The following is a 23,150-nucleotide window of genomic DNA, read 5'->3' as shown; positions in this document are numbered from 1 at the left end:
AGAAGGTATTTGTTTCTTTGCAGAGGTTTGGCCTGATGTTCAAGAAGAACTATCTCGTGATTCCATTCTTTGAAATGCTTTTGAGTCTTGGGACTGAGCTATGGGGAATTTTCATTTCTAAACATTTTTTCCACTTATTCTTCTTAAAATGTTTTTGTATTCATCCCCACCATCACAGGCACACATGTATGTATCTTCCTTGCCAAGTCAATCTTACACATCGAAAAAGAAAGTTGGAGTAGAGCTGTGCCAAAGATCTAGTGAAAGCTCATTCACTTAAAACTTCTCCCATTAAGGTGCCCTGACAAACCACTCCTGAGTAAGGGTTGATTGACCAGATATTTCTGCAAATACTTTCCAGGAAGTCCACATTTCCAGGTGTTGTCAATAACGGAGTAATGAGAGAGTGCAGCATTTATGAAATATTTACGCACTTTTTTTATCCCATTTATATCCCGCCCTTCTCCAAAGACTCAGGGCGGCTTACAATCTAAGAAGCACAAATCAATGTGCTTAGCAATAGCCTTCATTCTATGTATATTCCTGATTATTAGGGCTTTCGCCTCCCCCCCAAGCGGCATTATTACAAAGTCAGCTTATTGCCCCCAACAATCTGGGTCCTCATTTTACCTACCTCGGAAGGATGGAAGGCTGAGTCAACCTTGAGCCTGGTGGGACTTGAACCTGCACTAATTGCAGGCAGCTGGTGTTACTTAAGGAGGCATTAGCCCACTGCTCCACCAAGGCACTTCATAGGGATCAAGTCTACCCAGTGTTGGGCCATCTGCGAACATATGGCATGTGTTTTCAAAAATGTGTGGCATATGTGACTGATAAGCTTAATCCACAGATTTTGGTTTGTGGTAGAAATAACTTTCTGATCACAGTACTAGGAATCTGGGGGTGGGGAGAGGGACCTTTGTAAGCTTTGGAGAACATGACATCATTTATAGGATTCAGAGAATATCCGATCATTTACATCATCAAATTTACTGTCCTTGGCTTCTAAAAGGTCTTATTATTTATTCATTGACCAGTGACCAGAAATGACAAAAAAAATCATAGTGTTTGACTTAGATCATGTTGGCTTTTGCCAATAAAAACACAACATGATGTTGAAGTGTAATGATTTAATTTGGACACTGATGAAGGCAAATGAAAAGACCCCTATAAAAATTCTTCAGTCAGAACTAATTATGGGCCCTTTAATCATTTGGCTGCTCCATTTTCATCATCATTTGCTCAAGCATTTATCACCAGAGAAGAATCCAGAAGTTTTGTGTTTATTTAGGCAATTATTCAAGATGATAACGATGGTGATGATGATGATGATGATGAATGGAACTGCCTATATTCTCAGATGCCATCTTAATAATTCTTAGGTCCTTTGTTGGAACTTTAGTGACTCTGAATCTGGGTACCACATCAAAACATTTTTAAAAAATCTTGTATGCTTGAGCAGAGAATGGATTCCAAGTTCTAAAAGTTAATTGGGGCTGTTTTACAATCTGAATCTGCCAATGTTTGGATAAGTGAGAAATGTGTATTTTGACAACTGGAGAGGGTGATGCAGGATATGGAGAAAGACTACAGTAACAAAGAAAAATTCAAAGCAAACTTTGCTCAATCACAAGTATTGAAGATGTAATTTTCCAATGATGTTTGCAATATACCTTGAAGGATTAGATCCTTAGTTCAATCCTTTTCAGCTTTCTATCTCTGATAGTAGTTAATGAGACGCTTTTGTAGGAGTGTTCAAACAGAATAAGATATGATCACCAGAAGGAACGTGTTTATGCATATTTATAGGAGATAGATTTTCAAGCAAGCATCAGGTTAGGAATTGTTGCAATAGCTCCTTAATAGTGTCAACAACCCCAGATTGCCTGAAGTGTGCTCATTGGTCTGTGTAAGGAGCTTTAATAAAGGATGACACCATCATCCACATCACAATAAGACAACTGCTGGATTGTTATTGGTTATTTTTTAAAACTTAAGCTGCAATCTTGGGTATATTTACTTTGGAGTAAGCCCCACTGGCTTCAGCAACATTTACTCCCAAGGACCAATGTTCAGGAGTGGCTTAGTAAAGCTATTAGACAGACAGGCCAGTTGCAGTTAATTTAACAGCACTTCAGTGCCTGTGAAATGAGCGGGTTCATTGGCAATGTTCATAATTGATCCACCTTTTGATTTAAAGATAAGGAAAGGTAAGTGGGACAAAGAGGTGCCAGGAGTTTTTTTTGGGAAGAGACACAGAACAAAACAAAAAACTTCACTTTTCCAGGACTACAGAAATTAGCAGTAAACACTCAGGGGTGAGGCATCTCCTTTCAGTTCATGTTCAACAACCATATTAATGTAAAACTATTGTAAGACACTTCAGACCAAAATGTTTTCCTTTAAAAAAAAATTATTCAATTCCCCCCCAAAACAAGGATCTTTAATTATTATAAGGGTGTCACCCAGAAATCCTTCAGTCTCCCAATAGTACCTAACACGGTTTAACAAATATTTTTTAGACATAAAAACTCAAAAGTTCCAAAGAAATGAAAGGAGAAAATTTTCAAAGAGTCTGTAATCAAGGGAGAAAATAAAAGATGTTTTGCTGAATCAGACCAGATAGCTATTGAGTTCATCTTAGGACATTTGAAATGATGGGAGGTTAGTTGCAAAGTATGTGTCATATTGTGGTATAACATACAAAGTTTGTAACAAATTTATTTGCTACAATCTGGATAGTATTTTATCAGGGAAGTAATTTCATAAAAAGGGAAGAAAAAGCCAGTCCAGCTTTATTGAGAACTAAGCAGAGAATCCTAAACAATTTATATTTCTAAGATTCTTTGTGAATCCAACATTAAAATTGGAAGGTAAGAATTGCATTCTAAGAGTAAGACAGTACTCTGTATGTAGTCCTCTCTGGAGGGTTGTGAGCAGTGGTGGGATTCAGATATGTGAACAATTGGTTCTCTGTGTGAATGCTGCTTCCAGAAGTCCATTCTGGGCCTGTGCAACAAAAAAATTAGCTACCGGTTCTGTTAAGTATTTGTCAAGGCTTTTGAATGCACCTTGCTAATTAACTCTTTCTTTCCTGCTTTGGCCTTACCCAAGGCTATCCACAGGATATAGTCAACTTATGACAGCTCATTATTTGTGTAAATTATTCAAATTGCTAATAAAGAATTTGGGAGGCTGAGATACACACACACACACACACACACTTAATTGATATTCTTGTCTCCATATATTGACAAGCCCTAAACTGTTCATTAATTTTTTTAAAAAATGTAATTTGCCTTGTATAATTTTTATATTTTTTTCTGAAGTTCTGTCTATTTGTGTGGAGATCACTCCATTCCAATCCCCCATCAAATACCAATGATCATTTAAGCCCACTAGTCTCCCACAGGTCCCTTATAGAACAATATTTTATCTTCACTTGGGACATAAATTCCCAATATTAGAGTCTTAGACCCAGGCAAATTAATTTCTACCCCAACAAATTTATCATGCTCATCAGTCAATACAAGTTCTGGTTTAGTTGACAGTTATGACATGGCAAAATGTTTACTGTGTGACATCACAATGCAGGCTTACTTAAAGTGTAAGAAATGTTTCAACATAATGGGAGAAGTTTTCATGGTGATATTACAACATTCATTTAATTTGGCCCTTCTTGCCAGCCACCATGCCTCCAATCAAAGGAGAGCAGAACATGAACAAAGCAAAAAATGGAAGAGGGAATTTATTTGGTATAGGGTTTCCTGCCTAAGCAGGGGGTTGGACTAGATAATAATAATAATAATAATAATAATAATAATAATAATAATAATAATAATAATAATAATAATAACAACAACAACAACAACAACAACAATAATTTTATTTATATACCGCCCTTCTCCCGAAGGACTCAGGGCGGTGAACAGGGCAGAGATATAAAAAATACAAAAATACAAAAGTTAAAAAATATTAAACATATGCCCAAGCTAAAAACAGTAAATACATATATTAAAAATGACAATAAAAAAACCCAACCCATCCCCCATCAGGCCAAGCCGGCTTGTTCAAATAAATGTGTCTTCAGCTCGCGACGGAAGGAGCGAAGGTCGGGCGCCATCCAGAGCTCAACCGGCAACCAATTCCATAGTTCCGGGGCGCCCACAGAGAAGGACCTCCCCCTGGGGGCCACCAACCGACATTCTCTGATCGGTGGCACCCTGAGGAGGCCCTCTCTGTGGGAGCGTACAGGGCGGAGGGAAGTTGATGCCGGCAGCAGGTGCTCCCTAATGTACTCCGGCCCCATGCCATGTAGGGCCTTAAACACCATTACCAGTACCTTGAATCTCACCCGGAAGACAACTGGTAACCAATGCAGCTCACGGAGCAGAGGTGTAACATGGGAGTATCGGGAGACTCCCAACACAACTCTCGTGGCTGCATTCTGTACCAGTTGGAGCCTCCGGGTGGTCCTCAAGGGTAGCCCCATGTAGAGAGCGTTGCAGTAGTCCAGACGAGAGGTCACGAGCGCATGAGTGACCGTACATAGGGCATCCCGGTCTAGATAGGGCCACAACTGGCGGACCAGGCGAACCTGGGTGAAGGCCCCCCTAGTCACGGCCACCATGTGATCTTCCAAAGTAAGCTGTGAATCTAGGAGGACTCCCAAGTTGTGAGCCCTATCTACGGGGGGTAATAGTTCACCCCACATGGAAAGAGATGGAATGTTCTGAATATCCCGGGATGCTGGTATGCACAGCCACTCAGTCTTGTCGGGGTTGAGTTGAAGTCTGTTCCTCCCCATCCAGAGCCGAACCGCCTCCAGACAACGGGACATCACGTCGAGGGCATCACTGGGGTGGTTTGGGGTCGAAATAAAAAGCTGGGTGATAAAAAGCTGATGATACCCAACTCCAAAACCACGAATGATCTCACCCAGCGGTTTCATGTAGATGTTGAACAGGAGAGGCGAGAGGACCGAGCTCTGAGGAACTCCACAAACGAGAGACCTCGAGGTCGACCTCTGCCCCCCTGCCAACACCGACTGCGAACGTCCCAGGAGATAGGAGGAGAACCACTGCAAAACTGTGCCTCCCACTCCCAATCCCCTGAGATGCCGCAGCAGGATACCATGGTCAATGGTATCGAATGCCGCTGAGAGGTCTAATAGGACTAGGACAGAGGAATATCCTCTGTCCCGAGCCCTCCAGAGATCATTCACCAGAGCGACCAATGCCATCTCCGTGCTGTACCCGGGCCTGAAACCCGATTGGTACGGGTCTAGATAATCCGCTTCATCCAGGACCTGAGGGAGCTGATGCGCCACCACACTCTCAACAACCTTCGCAAGGAAGCGAAGGTTGGAGACCGGACGAAAGTTATTTAACACAGCTGGGTCCAAGGCAGGCTTCTTGAGGAGAGGTCTCACCACCGCCTCCTTCAAGACGGCGGGGAAACTACTCTCACTCAAAGAAGCAGATATGACCACCTGGAACCAGCCTCGTGTTCCTTCCCGAGCCGCATAAACCAGCCAGGAGGGGCACAGGTCCAATAAACATGTGGTGGAGCTCAGCCTCCCCATAATCCTGTCCACTTCCTACGGAGTCACAGAATCAAACTCCTCCCAGGTAATATCGACAAGACCGCCCGCATCCTGATCGTCAGACTCTGCCCAGTCAGAGTCCAGACCGGTCCGAATCCGAGCGATTTTGTCCAACAGATGTTGACTAAACTCCTCGGCACGACCCTGCAAAGGTTCCTCCCTCACCTCCTGGTTAAGGAGGGAGCGGGTCACCCTAAACAAGGCGGCCGGGCGATTATCTGCGGACGCAATAAGGGTAGCAAAGTGATTAGACCTTGCCGCCCTTATCGCTGCGAGATAAGACCTAATATAGGTTCTTAGTCGCAATTGGTCGGATTCGGATCGGCTGGATCTCCAACAGCTCTCTAGGCCCCATCTCTGACGCTTCATCTCCCGAAGCTCTGTGGAAAACCATGGAGCTCGCTGGGATCTGCACCAGGTCAGGGGCCACAAGGGTACAACTCAGTCAAGAGCCTCCATGGCTGCCCTTTCCCAGGCTTCCACTAAGGCATCTGCCGAGTTGTGAGCAACGGAGGCAGGTGGGGGCCCCAGCGCTGCCTGGAACCTATCAGGGTCCATTAAGCGCCTGGGGCGGTACCATCTAATAGGCTCCACACACCCACGGCGGGGAGTGGTAAAACGGAAGACCAGCCGCAGGAGATGATGATCGGTCCATGACAGGGGCATAACAATTGGGGAGCCCCCACCAAGATCATCTAACCACCGACCAGATAAAAAAGCCAAGTCAAGGGTGTGGCCTCCCACATGAGTCGGTCCATAAATTACTTGCGTCAGGTCCATGGCCGTCATGGAAGCCATGAACTCCCGAGCTAACTCAGATTATCCTCCCAGGGATGGTAGATTGAAGTCACCCAAAACTATAAGTTTGGGGAACTCAATCACCAACCCCGAGAGGATGTCGAGAAGCTCAGGCAGGGCTGCTGCTACATGACTAGGCGAAAGGTACACCAGCAGCAAGCCCAACTGCGCCCCAGGACCAAATCTCAGGAAGAGAGTCTCACAACCGACAATCTGAGGAACGGTGGCCTCCCGCGGACACAATGTCTCCCTCATAACAACCGCCCCTACCCTGAGCCCAAGGCCGGTGTAGCACCCGGAAACCTGGTGGGCAAAGGTCAACCAGAGGAATGCCGCCCTCTGGGCCCAGCCAGGTCTCCGTGATGCAGGCCAGGTCCGCATGCTCACCCTCGACCAAATCCCGGACAAGAGGAGCCTTATTAACAACGGACCTGGCATTCAACTACACTAACCGGAGCTCAGGTGGCTGCACATCCTCTCTCCTAGGACCTCGGGGTAGAAGCAGAGGGTCGGAGCGCCTCACCGCTTGTAAACAGCGGAGAGGCCCTCCCGGATATTGATACGGCCCTCTGTTCATACACCTGCTGCCATTCCCTAACGTCGTGGGAATAGGTAATCCCACGACCCACTCTGGAGCTCCAGGGGCAACCGAACCCCACTCCCCCCCACGCGATCAATCTCAGACCTGGCCTGAACAACGGTTGCTGGACTACCCCCCATTGCCGAACAACCATAAGAAATTCCCACCCCCCTCCCTAACCCCACAAAAAAAATAACTAAGAAACTAACCAGGGGCCTCTTATTGAATTTATATCGGAGGCCCCTACCCCTGCCCGGCTGTCTCTCAGGGTCCCAACAATCGGGCCCTTCATCGAGATTATAGTTGGCTAGAAAGGCGGGTCGCACCCAGGAGGGGCGGCACCCCTGAGGGCGAACAAGTCCGTGCTAGTATAGCAAAGATGAGGCATAAGGAGCAAATCCAGGAGAAGGCAGTCCCATATTAATTAGTTGATTAGGAGGATCTAAGCAGAGGTAAGTGGGTGTCCAGACCATCAACCCAGCTTCACTGCCACTCAAGCTGGGTGAACCCCGAGAACAGGTCAACCACCATCCTCTCACGAAGGTCGCGACTCTGTTCCCGGGGGTGGTCTGGAACACACATGCTGGGTAGGGCATACCCCATAGAGCTCTCACCTCTAGGGGCAGCCGGTGTAATTTTAAGCCACCCTCTCACCATGGCTTATACCCAGGTCCCTCTGAGTCCTTTGGGGATGATATGCAGGAGAATTAGGCAAATGTTCGTGCGAGGCAGATGTGTAATAGATGACCTCCAAGGTCCCTTCCATCATCTTCATCATCATCATCATCATCATTATTGATCATCGCACAGTCAGCCTGATGTTCAGACTAGGTTTGGCATTTTTGTCTAACTATTGAGTCCTTACCAAGGACCTGGGATACACAGATGTGGATATTTGCTGGTATTACAGATATCATCGCAGGATGGAAGCAGTTCCTAGTAAGGTTGCCTTTTGCAATTAACTAATGGTGAATTTGTCAATGCCAATGGTGTTCAAGTGGTGGTCCAGGACCACAGAAATTAGCATTCCATTGTGCCATCGATCTTTGCACAAATTTTCTGATGTTTCTACTGACTCCTGTTATTTCTAGGCACTTGATTATCCAGTCATGTGGCAGAGAGTCAAATGCCTTTTTGTAGTCAATCCATGCCACATTCAGGTTGGTCTTCCTTTTCTTGCAGTTTTCCAAGATCATTTTGACTATTAGGAGTTGATCTTTTGTTCCTCTGCTATTGGGGCAGTTTCCTTTCTGCTTGGGTGGAAAGAGATTGTTTTCAACTAAATGATGTTGTACTGCATCAGCTACCACACCAGTTAGCAATTTGAAAGCTGTTGGTAAGTAGGTAATTGGCCTGTAGTTGCCTGGTGTTGCCCCTAATTTTTCATTATTAGGTAGGTTTTCCCAGTTGTTAGCCACTTTTCAATTTCTCCTCCTTGTAGTATATTGTTGAACTGCTTGGCAATGAGTGGGTATATAACAGTTAGATGTTTCAACCAAAACCCAAGCAGTTCATCTTCACCTGGTGCTGACCAATTTTTGATCTTCCTTGCTTTTTTCTACCATTTTGGTTGTTATTACTAGTTCTTTCATTTCAACTTTTATCTTATTTGCATCAACCTCTTTTAACCAAAGCCACATCCTTGTTGTATTTCTTTGGGTTATCTCTTATCTGCTTCCAGAACTGCACTGTTTCTTCCTCGTCAGGTACTGACTGATTCATTGCAGTTTCTCCATTGATGGATTGGTAGAAATGTTTCTGATTGGATTGAAATTGCAGGTTTTGCCTATAATTTCAATTCGAGCTTCATATCTACTGATTTTCCTGGCTATAGCTGTTATTTGCTGCTTTATTATTTCCAGTGCTTCCTTGATCTTTCTTGTTTCTAAGTGGTATTTCTTCATTAGGTATTCTTTGGTCTTCTTGTTCTTCAGCTTCTTTTCTTTCATCTGTTCTAGCTTGCTTGCATGTGATCTTAACTTGCTGATCTTATTTTCTAGTCTAGCCTTCCATTTTTGTGGTGCACTGTTTGTTTGTTTTTCTTCTTTGTTGATTTTGCATCCCAGGTATTCAGTTATAACTGCAGCTGTGCTGTGCATTAGTTGGTTTGTTTCTTGCAGTGAATTTGTGCTTATACTTAATATTGCAGTATTTGCATCTTTTAATGCTTGTGCTAGCTGTTTCTTTGGAACAAGCTTCAATGCAGGCAGCCTTATTCTGTTGTTTTTGTGCTGTTCTAGATGCTCAGTTATTTTTTGTTTCAATTCTTTTATTTCTTTAGTTAGAGGGTTTTGTTCTTCCTGAGGAAGAGGTGCCTGGTTTGCAAATGAGAACAGTTGTATATCTCTGCTGGATTCCTTCACTGCCAACTCCCCCTGGTTTGCCTCTACATTCTGAATTACTTCTGGTGGGGCTTTGATTTCTTTGCCTTGGGTAAACCTTTGCAGTTCATCCAATTCTATTTCTGTGAATACTTTAATTTCATATTATAAATCAGCATTGATCTGCTAGTCTCTGTTCTGCTATTTCTGATTCTGGATGTTGTTCTTTCCAGAACTGGTGCATTCGTTTTAGATATCCTCTTCTGGTTGGACTTGATCTGTAATAACAGATAATTATTTCTTGGTTTTCAATCACTGTGTATTTGCGACAGGTAAATACCTTTTCTTCCAGTAGTTCTGCAGCTGCTGGCCCTGGCTGCTCAGCCAACAGTCCTGAGTCCTTTAACCCATTTTTCACCAGAACTCCAACATCTAGCACGGCCCTTGTTAACTCAGGCAACATCTGAGCTGGTATGGCTTTCTGAAGTTTACATCTCAACATATTTTTTATGGGAGAGACACTCTTTGTCTAACTCCTCTGATGAGACCTGTCCAGTATGGTTGAACCTCTGGCAAAGCTCTCATCTTCCTCAGAGTACACAAGCCACACAATCACGTCAAGGTAGTGCCTCACTGGGGGTATTATAAAACTTTTATTCATAAAACATGAAACTCAGTCAACTGAACACTCAAATTGACTGGCACTAATGGTTGACACGGGTTGCTGCCCGCATCCTAGGTATCAACCAAGTATCTCCTTAAAATGTAAGATGTTCTGAGTAGCACAGTTTTTTGTAGCTTTGCTGGAGTTATTGCAGGAAGCTGCAATTTCTTGATGTATTTTGCAAAGTTTTTGGACATAGTTCCCAGTGCCCTGATGACAATGGGTATCACTGTTACATGTTTCATCCATAATCGTGCAGTTTCAATGGCCGGGTCGCAGTATTTCGTATTTTTCCCCAGTTCTTTTTCTTTGATTCTGGCATCTCCTGGTACAGCGATATCAATCAACTGTATGCTTTGGTTCTCTACAACTGCGGTATCTGGTGTGTTGTGTTCCAAAGGCGATCTGTCTGTATTCAGAAGTCCCACAAGATCTTCGCCCTCTCATTCTCAACAACTTTTTCCACCCTATGTTCCCATGACTTTTCAGACACAGGAAAGTCATATTTTTTACACAATGCCCAGTGGATTAGTTTAGCAACTCAGTCATGTCTAGCTTTGTAATCAGTTTGCGCGATTTTGCTGCACTCACATATTAAATGTGAAACAGTTTCAACTTTGTTGTTGCAAAGTCAGCAATTTGGATTTTTGTATCTTCGCTTTCATGGCATTAGTTTGTAGTGCTTGTTCTTGAGCAGCCAGTATTAAGCCTTCCATTTCTTTCTTGATGGTTCCCATCTTAAGCCATGCCCATGTCAAGTTGTTATCACATTTTCGTTCAATGTTTTTCAAATGCTGTGCATGCAAAGCTTTGGTTTTCCATCTATTTAATCTGTCATCCAGCCATTTTTCCTTATATTCTGCCTTTGTTTCTGTTACTTTTATAATGCTCTCTGTTTTTACAGCCTGCAGCATTTTTTCTGTACTTTGATTTACATAGTCATTCAAACTTCGTTTTTCTTCTTCTACAGTTTGGTGGATTTGCAGTAGCCCTCTGCCCCCTATTCTTCTTGGCTTTCTGAAGTTTACATCTCACCATATTTTTTTATGGGAGAGACACTTTGTTTGACTCCTCTGATGAGACCTGTCCAGTATGGTTGAACCTCTGGCATAGCTCTCATCTTCCTCAGAGTACACAAGCCCCACAATCATGTCAAGGTAGGGCCTCACTGGGGGTATTATTATTGTTGTTGTTATTGTTATAATCCTACCCATCTGAGCAATAAGGAGACTCTGGGTGCCTTACAAACTACAGAAAGATAAATATAAAAACAATTAGAATTAAAAGAGTTATATAAAAATTGGAACCAAGAAGATGGGCAGCACAATGGCGAGATGATCATCTCCAGCAAGGAGTGTCCCCATCAGGACCTCAAGCCAACAGGCCAAACCAAATTTTGAGGCCAGGAGGACAAGAGCAGATTTAGCCTCTGGCAGTAGAACATTACACAGGGCAGGGGCCACAGTGGAAAAGGCTCTTCTCCTGGATTCTGCCAGATGAAATTCCTTAGCAGATAGTATTCACAACAAGCTCCCTCCAATGATGAGTGAGGCAGGCTAATCCCTTTGTGGTGAGATGGCTCAGTAGGCGCTCTGAGTTCCTTTAACATTATCCCTGTTCCTCTAGTGATCAACAGAATAAACAGTAGAAAGAAGCAAAGCTTTTGGAGTTGCATTTCCTATAAATGACACTGCACTGAAGACTGATGAATCCAAACAAAAATACAACATTAACACTTTCTCCTCCAGTGACTCTTTTACAGAGATTAATATGACTTTCTGATGCCTACTAAATATATGTTCACTTGCCATCTTTTGAAATGATGCAGATGATAATGAAAACAAACTTTTTTTGGCAGTGCTTGTTGGCATCATTCTGGAGGACTGCTGGAATTAACTTACTCTGACATTACTTACCAAGACTGCTTCTGCTGATTAAACTGAGGATGGTGATTTTCTTACTCTGCTCTGATTCTGAAGAAAATCCCTTGTTTTTCCTTCTTAAACTAATATTTTGGGTGGCATTTCAGGGGTGAATAAAATTCCATAATAAGAACAATGGAGAATTCATCTCAGTGCAAATTGAATCTTGGGATATGGTTGTTGTTGTTGTTTAAAAAATAAAAACTTTACAGTAAAAGGCACAAATATCAATGTTTTAAACCAACTTTCCTCAATATGGAATCTTCTGGATATGTTGAACCAAAGGCTAGTTTAAATATCCCAGCAGACTATGACAGTGTATCAAGATGCCAAGTTAGAAAAAGAAGGCTTAGTGAAGAAACATTGGCTCTGGTGAACTCACAGAAACATCATATCATAAATTGCATCTCTATGTCAGTTCAACATGTTTTGAAGTGAGTCATAATTCTGATGATATAAACTGTCTAACAGGTTATAAATAATACTGTTATGGAGCTTTGTTACAGGCAAATAAGGCCCTCTTCAAGGGTGACACTCCAAATTCTTCTTCTTTCAGAGATTTATGATTACATCTACTCCTGTCTGGAATGCCTGCAGAATGCTGAGCAAGCTGCTCAAGACATCAGCATAATGGTTGGGAAACTTAATGTCAAGTTGGCCATCAATATTTTGGCCCAAGAGATGATAAATGAGGTAAGGCCTGTTGCATAAAATCAACAGCATGGTGAGTCAAAGGCTTTATAGCAGAGGTCTCCAACCTTTTGGGCACCAGGGATTGGTTCCATGTAGAGAGTTTTTTCTGCAGAACAGAAGGGGTGTGGTTTTGTGTGCTGCCTGCATCTCATGGATGGGGCTTTGCTTTTTTGTGTGGACCAGTTCCTGGCATGCTGTGGCCTGGTATTGGTCCATGGACCAGGGTTTGGGGACCCCTGCTTTATAGCACACTTTATCTGAAAAACTGTTTTCATCACTCTTGGACTGATCTTGTACTAAAAGAAGCTTCTAACTTCTTTTAGCACAAGAAGCTTCCTCTTAGACTATAGAAAAGGTAAGAGATTGCCATTGAAAATGGCAGCTCTATGTTTAGCTTCTTCTTTTCATTCATTTAATAGAATACAAGTAGTCCTTGACTTACAACCACAATTGAGCCAAAAAATTCTGCTGCTGAAACATTTGTTAAGTGAGTTTTTTCTTGCTGCAGTTATTAAGTGAAGCACTGCAGTTGTTAAGTCAGTAACACAGTTGTTAAGTGAAACTGGCTTCCTCTTTGACTTTGCTTGTCAGAAGGTCGCAAAAGGTAATCACATGACCCTGGGACTCTGCAACAGTCATAAATATGATCAGTTGCCAAGCCTCTGAATATGGATCATGTGACCATGGGGATGTTACAACAGACATAAGTATGAAAAAAGTCATAAGTCCCTTTTTTCCATGCTGTTGTAACTTTAAATGGTTACTAAATGAACTGTCGTAAGTCAGGGACTACCTATAACAGAATAACAAAGTTGGAAGGGACTTTGGAGGTCTTCTAGTCCAACCCCCTGCTGAAGCAGGAGACCTTATACCATTTCAGACAAATGGCTGTCCAATCTCTTCTTAAAAACCTCCAAGCACGGGCTTCTGGTTCTGGACTTTCGGTATTCCCAGACATGTGAGGGAATTCCTCCTTGTGTTGCCTGAATTTCTTCATTGGGGGCCCCTGTAAAGGGGTTGAAAGTTGCCCTGGAGAGGTGATGAGTGGGGGAGAGGTCTCTCCAGTCCGTGGCACAAGGGCAGCGGCCCTCCCATCAGCTTGAAGCTACTCTCCGAACCGAAGAAGAAAGGATCGGCCACTCCCATGGCCCATCATTTAGCCGTTTCCTGCTGAAGCCAAAAGCACAACAAAGCAATTGAAAGCACTTGAAAACTGGGTGAAAATTGCCTTATTCTTTTCCTAATTGTCTACTTTCCCTGTCAAAAGCTTTCTGAATTTGCTTCCCCCTACGAGGAGAGAGGGAAGGGATTTTTTTCCCCACCCTCCTTAAGAGCGGCCTTTGTCTACATTGGGAGAGAAAAGAAACAGCCTTCTACTAAATTATACTGATTTATTGAACTTACTGCCTTTCTACTTTTGGCCCAAAGTTCCTATATTTACAGAAATGGACTATTCTACGTATTAGTCTAAAAAAGGGGACCAAAAAAGAGAAATAAATAAAAAGATACTGTCTGAAAAGGATTCTGGGGACATCTAGTGAATACTATTGGCAAACAGGCTTGCTTATATTTTGAACTGACCTTGGCATTAAGATAAAAACTTGAAACAGCTGGAGATGAATTTGGCTTAGACTTGTGGAGGTGGACTCTTACTGATTTTTGTTTGAAACATAGCCTCCACCAAGTGCTATTTATAATTATTACAAAATGAAGAAGGATCAGCCACAAAACTTGCTTGATTATAACCTCATACTTGAAACAATCTACAGAGTCACTGAGATGTCTATCTCCAGATTTAATAATTTACATGCCAACCTTAAGTCACAAATTGAAACCCAGATTGCAACTAAAGAATTTATACTTCAGAATATAACAAAATTGGAAGATATTACTATTGAGACAGAGGAATATAAGCAACAACTATTCAAAGAACTGACAACTCTAAAAGTACAAGGAACTATCACTTTAGCAAATAACCTTAAAGACCAACAACAAACTATGGGAAAACTTAATACTCAACTTTTGACTCTTTCAAAAAAGCCTATAACTTTAGAAGTATACTGTGTACAAGATAGTGATGCTAACATAGAGGATGTGGAAGATCAACAAAGACAGTTTTCTGAAAGCCTGGATAGCCAAGCATTAATTACAAAATTGGATAAGACTCTTTACTTAAAGCAGATGAACCCAGACGGAAGAGGAATCCAGACCGAACTGAAGATAAAGGTTTTAGAGCAAATACAGAGACTAGAACTAACAGGGCAACAACATAATGATTACAAATGGTTTGGTTTTTGTGGATCACTGATGGTTAGATGGCCTCCTTCAATTCAAATAATATGTATTGGAGTGAAGGGAGACCTATCTGGCAATTCAAAGGCCTTGGTTTGGAAACCTGATTGGCAAAAAAAGAAAGCCCGAGTTAGATTTAAAAAGTGAGTTCTTAGAGAACCATTAAAGGTTATCCTTTTAGTAATCAGTGATCTATCAGGATCTAAAATAGAAAATGTTTATGAGATAGAACTAGAATGTGTTTATGTATCTATTAGGCTTATTTTACACATTATAATTTGTGCACTGACATAATGGAAAGATCCCACTTTTGATGTTAAAAGACGTTTGATTATTCTATTTAAGAATTAAGAATTAGCTAAAATTTAAAACAGAATCTGGTTGTGTATAAGTTGTAGATTGATAAACATAGACTGTGGTTCTGTCAGTAACGTGTGATGTATTAGGATGTGAAACAGACAATGTTTATTAGGTAGAACATAGCTACTCAGCCACTGCATACATGTTAGATGTGTGTTGGGGGGAGAGAGCATGGGGGGGGGGAGGCTCAGCTAATCTCAATGTACACATGTTGTACTTTGACAATAAAGGTTTATTATTATTATTATTATTATTATTATTATTATTATTATTATTATTATTATTATTATAGTTTTTGATGTAATGAAATAAGGGAAATTTGGGTTGTGAATATTATTTGGGATGTTAAAGGCTAAATTTGAATAATATAATTAAAATTAAAATTAGGTAAACTTTAATAACAGGACATAGATATATTTCAGTGAAATTGAATTGACAAATTTTTCAACTGACCATGCTATTTCTAGAAATTTACTAGTTTAAACTGGTTGTATGAAATGTTAAGGGAAATTGAGAAGGATGTTTTGATAATGTAACCTAAATTATATACTGAAAACTCTGTTACTGAATCTCTGATTACCCAGTCATCATGATGCTTTCTAAATATGTAGATTTTAACTGAAAAAACCAATAAAACTTGTTTTTAAAAAAACCAACAACCTCCAAGCACTGTTCTATCCAGTTCATACTAAAATATACCCTCCTTATTAATTGAGACCTAACCTCATTTTAATGGTCCTGAAATTATTGGATGACAATAATTCCTATTTTCCCCCCCACCTTTGTAGGAAGTGCCTCTGAAAATCAGTGTCCAAGCCAGCATGATCCTTCTAGCTCTGGCCAACTCTCATTTCAATGATGTCATGTATGAACTTCAAAGGAATATGAAGACTGGGATGCTCCCGCACCACATGGTACTGACCACTCTGGGAAACCTGGCATCTCACTATGGTATAACATCCTCTAGCAGTTCTTCCTTCACTGTTGGGTGTTTTGTTTCAAGCAGGAACTGAGCCTTTCTCTGTAGGGCTGGAGAATTACGGTAGTGATCTAATATGCTGTGCAAACTGGTCCCAAGGAATGATCTGAACCAAATCCTATGAGGTACAGCTTATGAGTGAGCCACATTTCAGTAGAAACATTAACATTTCACTTAAACCTCCCGCTCCCATAAGAGTCAAATTCAGAGTGATATAGACCAAATGGTTGCTCAACATTTATGCAATAGAAGAATTAAAATTATTTTGATTAAAAAGTATCTATATGTATAGGTCAAACATTGAAGCCAAATATGCAATGTACTAAATCAAAAGGGAAATTCGTGCAGTGGTCTTTGTCATTCTAGACCCTATTTAATTTCTGGATGACTCTTCTAATTTCTCTGTAGCCTTTTTATTACTTTCTCTAGCCTTTTTTCTTTTTTTCTGGCTCTTACAATCATTATTTTAAAAGCATTGATTCCTGGTATTTTCAAGTAATCTAACATGGAACAATATAGCAGTTTAACATATATTGTATTTATGTAGCCTGATAGTTGGCTGAATCAATTAGCAAATGCCTTAGAATGGGCAACTAGTTGGAAGAAGTTATCTGGAATAAGGAGATAACATTTCCCATGGTTGCCTATGGAGATTTTCGATCATTCAGGTCATGGTTGTCCCAAAGGTGAACCCAGAGCTGAAGAAGCTTCTTGGATGAGAAATGAAATGTCTTCAAAGAAAAACAAGAAAGTCCAGTTGCCTCGTGAAAAAAAGCACCTTTGGGCTTTCCCATGGTTGCTTTGCTCATCTAACACACATATGTATGTTTTTTTTCATTCTTGCAGCACTTAAGTGTGTCCCATTTTTGTCTTTAACTTTTGTGTATATAAGAATGATTCTAAGGATGCCCATGATAAGCCATATGAAGGAAGCGGTGTGTTACGGTAAGTGAGAACATATTTCCCTTTTTCATTTAGCCTATATGGCCATTTCTTTCTTAAATGTTAAGATGCATCCTTTCAGATTTGGGGTCCACCATTAGTGTTAATTCTCTTTAGTGTTTAGTGTTAATTAGTCTATTTACTCTAATAGCTAACGGTTAATGAAAAATAATTAACCTGACTTTCCCCCCAGGAACTATTTCAAGTAGAATTTGCAGAATTTAAGGAAAATAATCTAGAAGAGAGTCTGTTAGGACAGGGCCCCCCAACCCCCGGGCCACGGTGTGCCAGAAACCAGTCCGTGTAAACAAGCAAAGCCCCATCTGTGGGATGCAGGTAGTACATGAAAGCGCACCCACTCTGGTCCACAGGAAAATTTCTCTCCACAGAACCAGTCCCTGATGCTCAAAAGGTTGGGGGCCTCTGTGTTAGAAGGCAAATTAACAGTTAGGTGGGTCTATAGACTCTTAAGGGACGCGGTGGCTCAGTGGGTTAGGACACTGAGCTTGTCGATCGGAAGGTCGGCAGTTTGGTGGATCGAATCCCGAGTGCCGCGTAGCAGAGTGAGCGCCTGTTACTCGTCCCAGCTTCTGCCAACCTAGCAGTTCGAAAGCACATAAAAATGCAAGTAGAAAAATAGGGACCACTACGGTGGGAAGGTAACAGCATTCCGTGCGCCTTTGGCGTCTAGTCATGCCGGCCACATGACCACGGAGACGTCCTTGGACAAGCGCTGGCTCTTTGGCTTTGAAACAGAGATGAGCACCAGCCCCTAGAGTCGGAAACGACTAGCACGCATGTGCGGGGGAACCTTTACCTTTACCTTTACTATAGACTCTTACCTAAGTCTTAGTAAAAGTATGGAAAATGCCCTTCATTTTGATTTGTCCCCCAGTGACAATCTGGCACTCTTCCAGAGACATTCCGGTTATATGCCTGATCTCAGCCATCTATTCTATTGGCTTCCTGTTCTTCTAATGCCGCCAGCCTTGACAAGCATAGCCATTTGTTCTAGTCTTTCATCAACTTGTACCACATATCTAAAATGTGTGAATTTCTGCTTGATAATCTAGTCTCTATTAACATACATTTAAACAAAAACATACAATGGGGTGAATTTTCAGACTGATTCAGACCTAAGTCAACCATTCCTTTTTCTCTTGGTTTACATAATCTCATGCTGGTCTGGGAGCATGTGCGTAAGATAAATACCAGCATTAATAATAATAACAAATACCATTAGCAATATTAGCGATATGTCCTCTGCCTCGTGCCAGCAGGTTGCCCAGATTTTAATTTGTGTACATGGAAATGAAAGCAACAAAAACCCAAAGATTTAAGATGCAAATCAGATGAAAGAAACTGGAGAAAAAAGAGCCTTGCTGCAAGAGAAGGCAAATAGTTAATAATTTAGCAGTGACATTTCATATTGTATGTACATTTTGTTGCCTTATTGGTGAGAGGGTCAGCATGCAAATTTGAATGAATGAATGAATCAATCAATTTCCCCGGTTATCCTATTGTGAATGAACGACTGTACGACACAAAGTAGTTTTTTTCCCCCAAGAAAACCACCTCAGGCATTTTGCTTCTTTCCGTTTCATTCACAGTTATGGAAACTTTCTGCACTGCCATAAACTTTTACTATAAAAACTGGAAAATGTGCTCATTCCCCAGAGAGACCGAGGCCCAGCTCTGTGCTCCTGTCATCCCCATCTATCAGTGTCTGGTTAGTGATTGGATGAACGATGAGGAAACAAAAGTAAGGATCTGCCCAATTTATCTTTAGTTCTCTTTTGTTTAAAAAAATGTGGGTAACCCTGTCAATTATAGGCGAATTGGTCTGTTGTCAGTCCTGGGAAAACTTTATGCAAGATATTTAAATGAAAAAAAATTAGCCTCTCTCTTTGAGGTGACGCAAGTTAATTGCTGCGCGTTTTTATTTATATTACTTTAATACCGGTATTAAAAAAGTGGTGGGAAGAGAAAAATAGGCAGAGGAAAAAGCAAAAACCACAAAAGCAAGCAGAGGGAAAAAGAGAACCAGAAAAAAGACATTTTTACATAGGCAATCATTTAGCGTAACTTTTAAACACATCCTTAAATTGTCAATTTACTGGGTTATAGCCAAAGGGACTCATGGCTACACAAAAGAACCATGAATTTAGAGCCATCAAAAGGAAGTGGAATTTTTTTTCCTCCACTCCAATATACTTTATTGTTTTTTCATGCCTGTTTATTATTAGCATTCGCAACTCCAGTCATCAGCTAATTTTCCCTCTTGTTTTTCCTTGGGTCTGAATCTCTGCCCCCCACCAATCAGAGAGCAGGTTGTGACTGTCAAGACTATCGGATAGTCAATCACAAATGGGTGCATGGCAATGTCACAATCACAAATTAAAAATGAAGGGAGAGATAGTGTTGCTGTTGTTCTGAACAGATGCCAGGAAGAGGATGGACTGGGAACATTTCTGTCCCTTTTTTGCAGACCCTCCCCAAAGAGTGTGTACACTGTAAAAATCATAACAGAGAGCCTCACAAATATTTTGGTATAATTTGAAGGGTGTATCAAGTGGCAGCCTAACTGTGCTTTCCCAGATCTCTATGCAACAGCTCTTGCAGTGACGTACTTAAGATCCAAGATGTTTGCTTTTCTGTAGGTGAAGGAGGCATCGGTGAAAGCCCAGTGGCCAATGCTAGGGGTTCTGGTTCGTCGTACAGAGCAGCAAGATGAAATTATACAGAACATTCCCAAAGTCCTTATGGACAGCAGAGTTCTTGACTCATTCTACATAGCCAAAGTAAGCACTTCCAGCTGTGAGGTGACCAGGGCATGAGTGACTCTCTGAAGCCCCCCCCCGATCTAGGAACAAACACAGCTGGTGCACCAGATGATGCTATTAATTTTACTTTAATGGTGAAGCTATGCATGATTGCTCCAATGTACATTGCCTAACAGATACGGTTTCCTGTTTTTAGAAACTTAACCTTTTTTTGGATGTCTGTGAAGAGTGTAAACCCCCCATTCCAAAGAAGATATTCCAGGCCCTTTGTGACTTTGTATTCAAGCAGGTAAGAAAATGTCCTGTGACACGAACATTGTTTTGGGAATAAGGAGATACTGGTTGTAATGCCCTGTCAACAGATCCAAGCCATGTGGTTAACCTTTCATGCAGCAAGTTATGATGTCACCATCAAAAAAGCCAAACCAAATAGCTGGTATTCCATGCAAAGTGGTTTCTGTGTGATTTGAATTAATTTTCCATGAGCCTTTCAGAAACATTCAGCTTGGCCCTCTGAATGACAAGCTAGTTTTTCATCAACTGGATACCTCCAAGCCCTCTTCTTTCAATTTTAATATTGAAGCTAGATGAAAATTCTAAGACCCTGAAGTGAATATAGGGTCCCCAACAAAAATAGATACAAAAATAATGTTTTTCCCATTGATCTGTCTTGCTTTGTTCTAGGTTCTGCCACTCGATACTCCACTACAAAAGAAACCCCAGATGTTTTCACAACAGGACTGGAAACCCAATATCCAAATGACCACTATGGAAAGGCAGGACTCTGAAGGGGAATCCGCTATGTGTGATCTGGTGGGTAGTACATTGCTTTGTGCTCTGTTGAATCCAGACATGTAGCCTGATTAGAACATTTTACCTATGTAGCCACTTCCAATGGAAAAGACAATAATATGCTGTATGGAAAAAATGTTTCACAGAGAATACCAGTTTTGCAATATTTCTTTTCTTTTTTCTTTCTGCCACCACCTCAGAGTTCAGTTCAGACCATAATAGAGAATTCTAAATCACATTCCAGGATAGAAATAATTCTAAGTAATGTGGTTTTTGTGTTGCTTCAATTCTTGATGCCCAGAGTTTGGTATAAGACGAGTGGCTATACAAATGTTTTAAATTAAAAATAAAAATAAATTTAAGTTAAATAAATAAATATTTTTTCCCATCACTCTGGAACTTTCTGAGGAAAAAGGCATCTACCAACTGTTGATTATCCTAAAATCAGTATCAGCAGTTCATTTAACACAACTTCTTCCCAAGTGGGTGAAGTCTTCTCTCAACTTTACTAAAAAAAAAAAAAGGAGTGGGGAAACTGAGGGATGGATCTCAAGCTCTACCAAAGTTACATAAATCTACAGGACCCCAATAAATCAGACTATAAATTGAATTCTGAACATTGCCCAAGCTAGAACAGTATTTGGGAACCAAATTAAATAAATAAAGGCTTCTCTTTTCCTTTTTCTTACAGTCCTGTTATGAACATCAGGAGATCTGCAAAGATCATCGCTCTATACTTATGGATGCTTTTGGTCACCTTGGTAAGGATCAAAATCATGGAAATGGTTTCTACAAATATTATTTTTTTCTTGGTTTTCATCAAAGTGCTACACTTCACTTAGATGCACAGAAAGTAACAAAAGAGATTTCGTGCGCAGGATATACCCATCAAGTTATTTAGTGTATGTTGTGGCATAGAATGCTGTTGTTCAAGGTTTCTATCAGGATATTCCACTCCATTTCTCCTATTCTCCTATTCAATTATCTGTTAGTGTAAGGACCTGCCTCAACTAGCGCTCTCAAGAAAGCAGAACTCTTGAAACTGGCATTGTTTCAACAGGAACTTTTATTGAGAATTAGTGATAGCAGTAAAGCAAGGCAAGATCTAAATTCCTCTCCCGCAAAATGTCACACTAAAACTGCCCTTTCAAACCCCTCCCCAGTGTCCAGTTGTCCATTTTGATTTTAGCCAAATCAGGTGTGAAGTCTGAACTGGAGAGCTAAAATGCATTTCTCAAGGTTTCAGTTCCTCTGCGGTCCCGTCTCATCCAAACAGAGATAAGGCAGATGGCCACAGGCACATTCCTCCCACCTTTTACACCCAGAGAGGGTCACTTCAAAGAAGATAGAGCAAAGCAAAGGAAATACATCTCTGAGCCCACAGAAACTCCCCCCTCCCCACAGAATGGCAGTACTGAAAATGGAATACACAAACAAGTGAAATGAATGAAATGAAATAAAGTGGATTAAATGCACTGAAGGTCTGACAGTTAGTTTTCTCCAAAAGCCACAGTGGTCCCATGGGTATAGAGCATGTTCTGTCTTCATTGTGCTACTTTAAACATTTTCCCCTCCCCTCCCTTCTCCTCCCCTCCACCACCAATAATTTAGAGACTTTTTTTGTTCTCCTGATGCATGGATAATGCAATTTTGACTACAAAATGTTCAGAAGACTGATCTGAAGAATTGTGTATGTATATGTGTCAATGCTGTGACAATGGATGTCGTCGCTCTGACCACTGAGAATCAGCAGCCATTTTACCTTTGCTTTTAACGTGCCTTTTCTGTTCTTCTAAAGTTCAGATGTAGAAGGGGGGATGGGGTAAATGCTTGAGGGTTTAGCTAGCCATAACAATGCAGAAGTGTGGGAACTCAAGGACATGGTCTGATAAGGTTTTGGTGGGCTGAGGAGCTGGAGACAAAAGCCCATGTTTTGCACTAATTGGAGAATGTGATTTCTGACAGCTTTAGTGTGGTGGGAAATGCAACTTGTTACTTTGTATCTGGTGGGAGGGAATCTCAGTCTTGGGTTCAACTATGTAACTGCCGATACTTTGTTTCCTGAATAAAATGTTCTTAAAGGAAGAAAATCTTGCCTTGAAGTTCTTTTAATTGCTTCCATCTATCGGAACCATGACAATATGCATCTCTGTCTGTCTGTCTGTCTGTCTGTCTGTCTGTCCGTCCGTCCATCCATCCATCCATCCATCCATCTATCTATCTATCTATCTATCTATCTATCTATCTATCTATCTATCTATCTATCTATCTATCTATCTATCTATCTATCTATCTATCTATCTATCTGTCTGTCTGTCTGTCTGTCTGTCTGTCTGTCTGTCTGTCTATCTATCTATCTATCTATCTATCTATCTATCTATCTATCTATCTATCATCTATGAATTCAAGAACAGCAAAA

At 41.2% G+C, this 23,150-nt stretch overlaps 1 protein-coding gene across 1 annotated transcript in view; it reads left to right on the top strand.

Moving 5' to 3' along the window:
- Positions 1-23,150, top strand: part of LOC308664242 (maestro heat-like repeat-containing protein family member 2B) — a gene marked incomplete at both ends in the record, with an annotated part of 123,735 nt that overhangs the window by 51,145 nt on the left and 49,440 nt on the right. Inside the window, 8 exons of the mRNA XM_081321282.1 lie at positions 12,447-12,583; positions 16,024-16,186; positions 17,061-17,159; positions 18,767-18,918; positions 19,817-19,957; positions 20,136-20,228; positions 20,624-20,752; positions 21,423-21,492. Of these exons, the coding sequence (XP_081177408.1) occupies positions 12,447-12,583; positions 16,024-16,186; positions 17,061-17,159; positions 18,767-18,918; positions 19,817-19,957; positions 20,136-20,228; positions 20,624-20,752; positions 21,423-21,492 (984 nt within the window). The remainder of the gene's footprint in view (positions 1-12,446; positions 12,584-16,023; positions 16,187-17,060; positions 17,160-18,766; positions 18,919-19,816; positions 19,958-20,135; positions 20,229-20,623; positions 20,753-21,422; positions 21,493-23,150) is intronic.

This window comes from Vipera berus (assembly GCF_964194415.1).
Source record: "Vipera berus genome assembly, chromosome: 1".
In the NCBI taxonomy this organism is placed as follows: domain Eukaryota; kingdom Metazoa; phylum Chordata; class Lepidosauria; order Squamata; family Viperidae; genus Vipera; species Vipera berus.
Note: the sequence above shows the minus strand (reverse complement) of the source record. Positions and strands in the feature narration are given on the sequence as shown.